Source organism: Quercus suber, unplaced genomic scaffold (genome assembly GCF_002906115.3).
Source record: "Quercus suber isolate HL8 unplaced genomic scaffold, Cork oak 2.0 scaffold_198, whole genome shotgun sequence".
Classification (NCBI taxonomy): domain Eukaryota; kingdom Viridiplantae; phylum Streptophyta; class Magnoliopsida; order Fagales; family Fagaceae; genus Quercus; species Quercus suber.
Window position 1 is genome coordinate 1,168,205 of NW_027069656.1, and position 1,403 is coordinate 1,169,607.

General features: G+C 34.8%; 1 protein-coding gene across 1 annotated transcript; it reads left to right on the top strand.

Annotated features, from left to right (window-relative positions):
* Window positions 1-215: 215 nt before the first annotated feature.
* On the top strand, window positions 216-946 carry LOC112036177 (probable 2' cyclic ADP-D-ribose synthase BdTIR). The gene is made up of 2 exons (XM_065779065.1): window positions 216-700; window positions 834-946. Exons 1-2 carry the CDS (start codon window positions 216-218, stop codon window positions 919-921), a joined length of 573 nt encoding a protein of 190 aa, XP_065635137.1. The 3' UTR covers window positions 922-946.
* Window positions 947-1,403: the final 457 nt, after the last annotated feature.

The following is a 1,403-nucleotide window of genomic DNA, read 5'->3' on the forward strand; positions in this document are numbered from 1 at the left end:
ATTTAGAATTCTACCTTGAAAATCAAACTCCTTCGGTCATTAATCAAAAGGTCTTAAAAACTTATATATACCCGTATAGCTCCCATATCTTACAGCTACAAACAAAAGGAATTAAAAACAGAATAGAAACTTTGTTTCTTTTTTATAAACATTTACGAGTGCAAATTGCCATTTTAATTTTAATTTTTTTAAAAGCTTAGCTTCTTGAAGGAGCCATGCAGCGTTCACCAGCTTTGATCAAGAGTTTAATTTCCAGTAAAATCCTTCATTCCCTTCCCAAGAGCCAAACCAGAACAATATCACGTTCATGCGACGTGTTCATAAATCACCGAGGGATCGATACCAAGAGAACCGTTGCCGGGTTGCTCTACAACCACCTTTCTGGGATGGGGCTTAAGCCTTTCTTGGATAGCCAAAACATGAAACCTGGAGACAAGTTGTTTGACAAAATTGACAAAGCCATCCTAAATTCCAAGCTAGGTGTCGCCGTGTTCTCTCCTAGGTATTGTGAGTCCTACTTTTGTCTCCATGAGTTGGCTCTCATCATGGAATCCAAGAAAAGGGTTATACCTATCTTTTGTGATGTCAAACCCTCCCAGCTTCGGGTTAAGGACTATGGAATTTGTCCAGCCAAAGAGCTCCAAAGATTCACCTGGGCACTTGAGGAGGCTAAATACACGGTTGGACTTACCTTTGACACGTCAAGAGGGTACATTTCTATTTCATTTTTTTTATTTTTTCCTGAAAACTTTGATTGTTCTTTTTAATCATTTAATAAATACTTCACATGCATGTTTTAATTCCTTCTTTTTTTTCTTTTTCTTTTTTTTTAGGGATTGGTCAGAATTCCTAAGAAATGCTTCGGATGCAGTCATGAAGAATTTGCTGGAGGTAGATGTGATGGAGAAGATCCTTAAATGAAGCTGATACATGTACAAATGTACATCACAATCACAATGAAGGAGGCCGAGAAGTGGTTTCGTTTTCGTTGTTAACCGAAGATATATTAATTCCTTTATTTTTTTATGTATAGGAAGAAACAATTGGAGATACACACTTGCTAACACATACTTAATGGTACTAAATCGTTGGTAATTGATTTTGACTTAAAATAAATTGTAAAATTCTTCTTTTATTCAATTGTGTATTCAAAGATGTGTAGACGATTCAATAATATATAAAGCATGTACACATTCTTGGAGACCTTCTGTAAGAAATTCAAGTTTCTATATATTATGAAGTTGATTAATTATTTCCTTTTTCATCTCATGTTGTTACAATTGTAGTACAAATGATTAAGTAAGATTACTCTCTCGCTCTCTCTTATCTCTTCACAATGCGGATACATATGATCAAATTTGATAGAGTAGCACCTTAAGATTGATCTAAATGGTTTAAGCAAA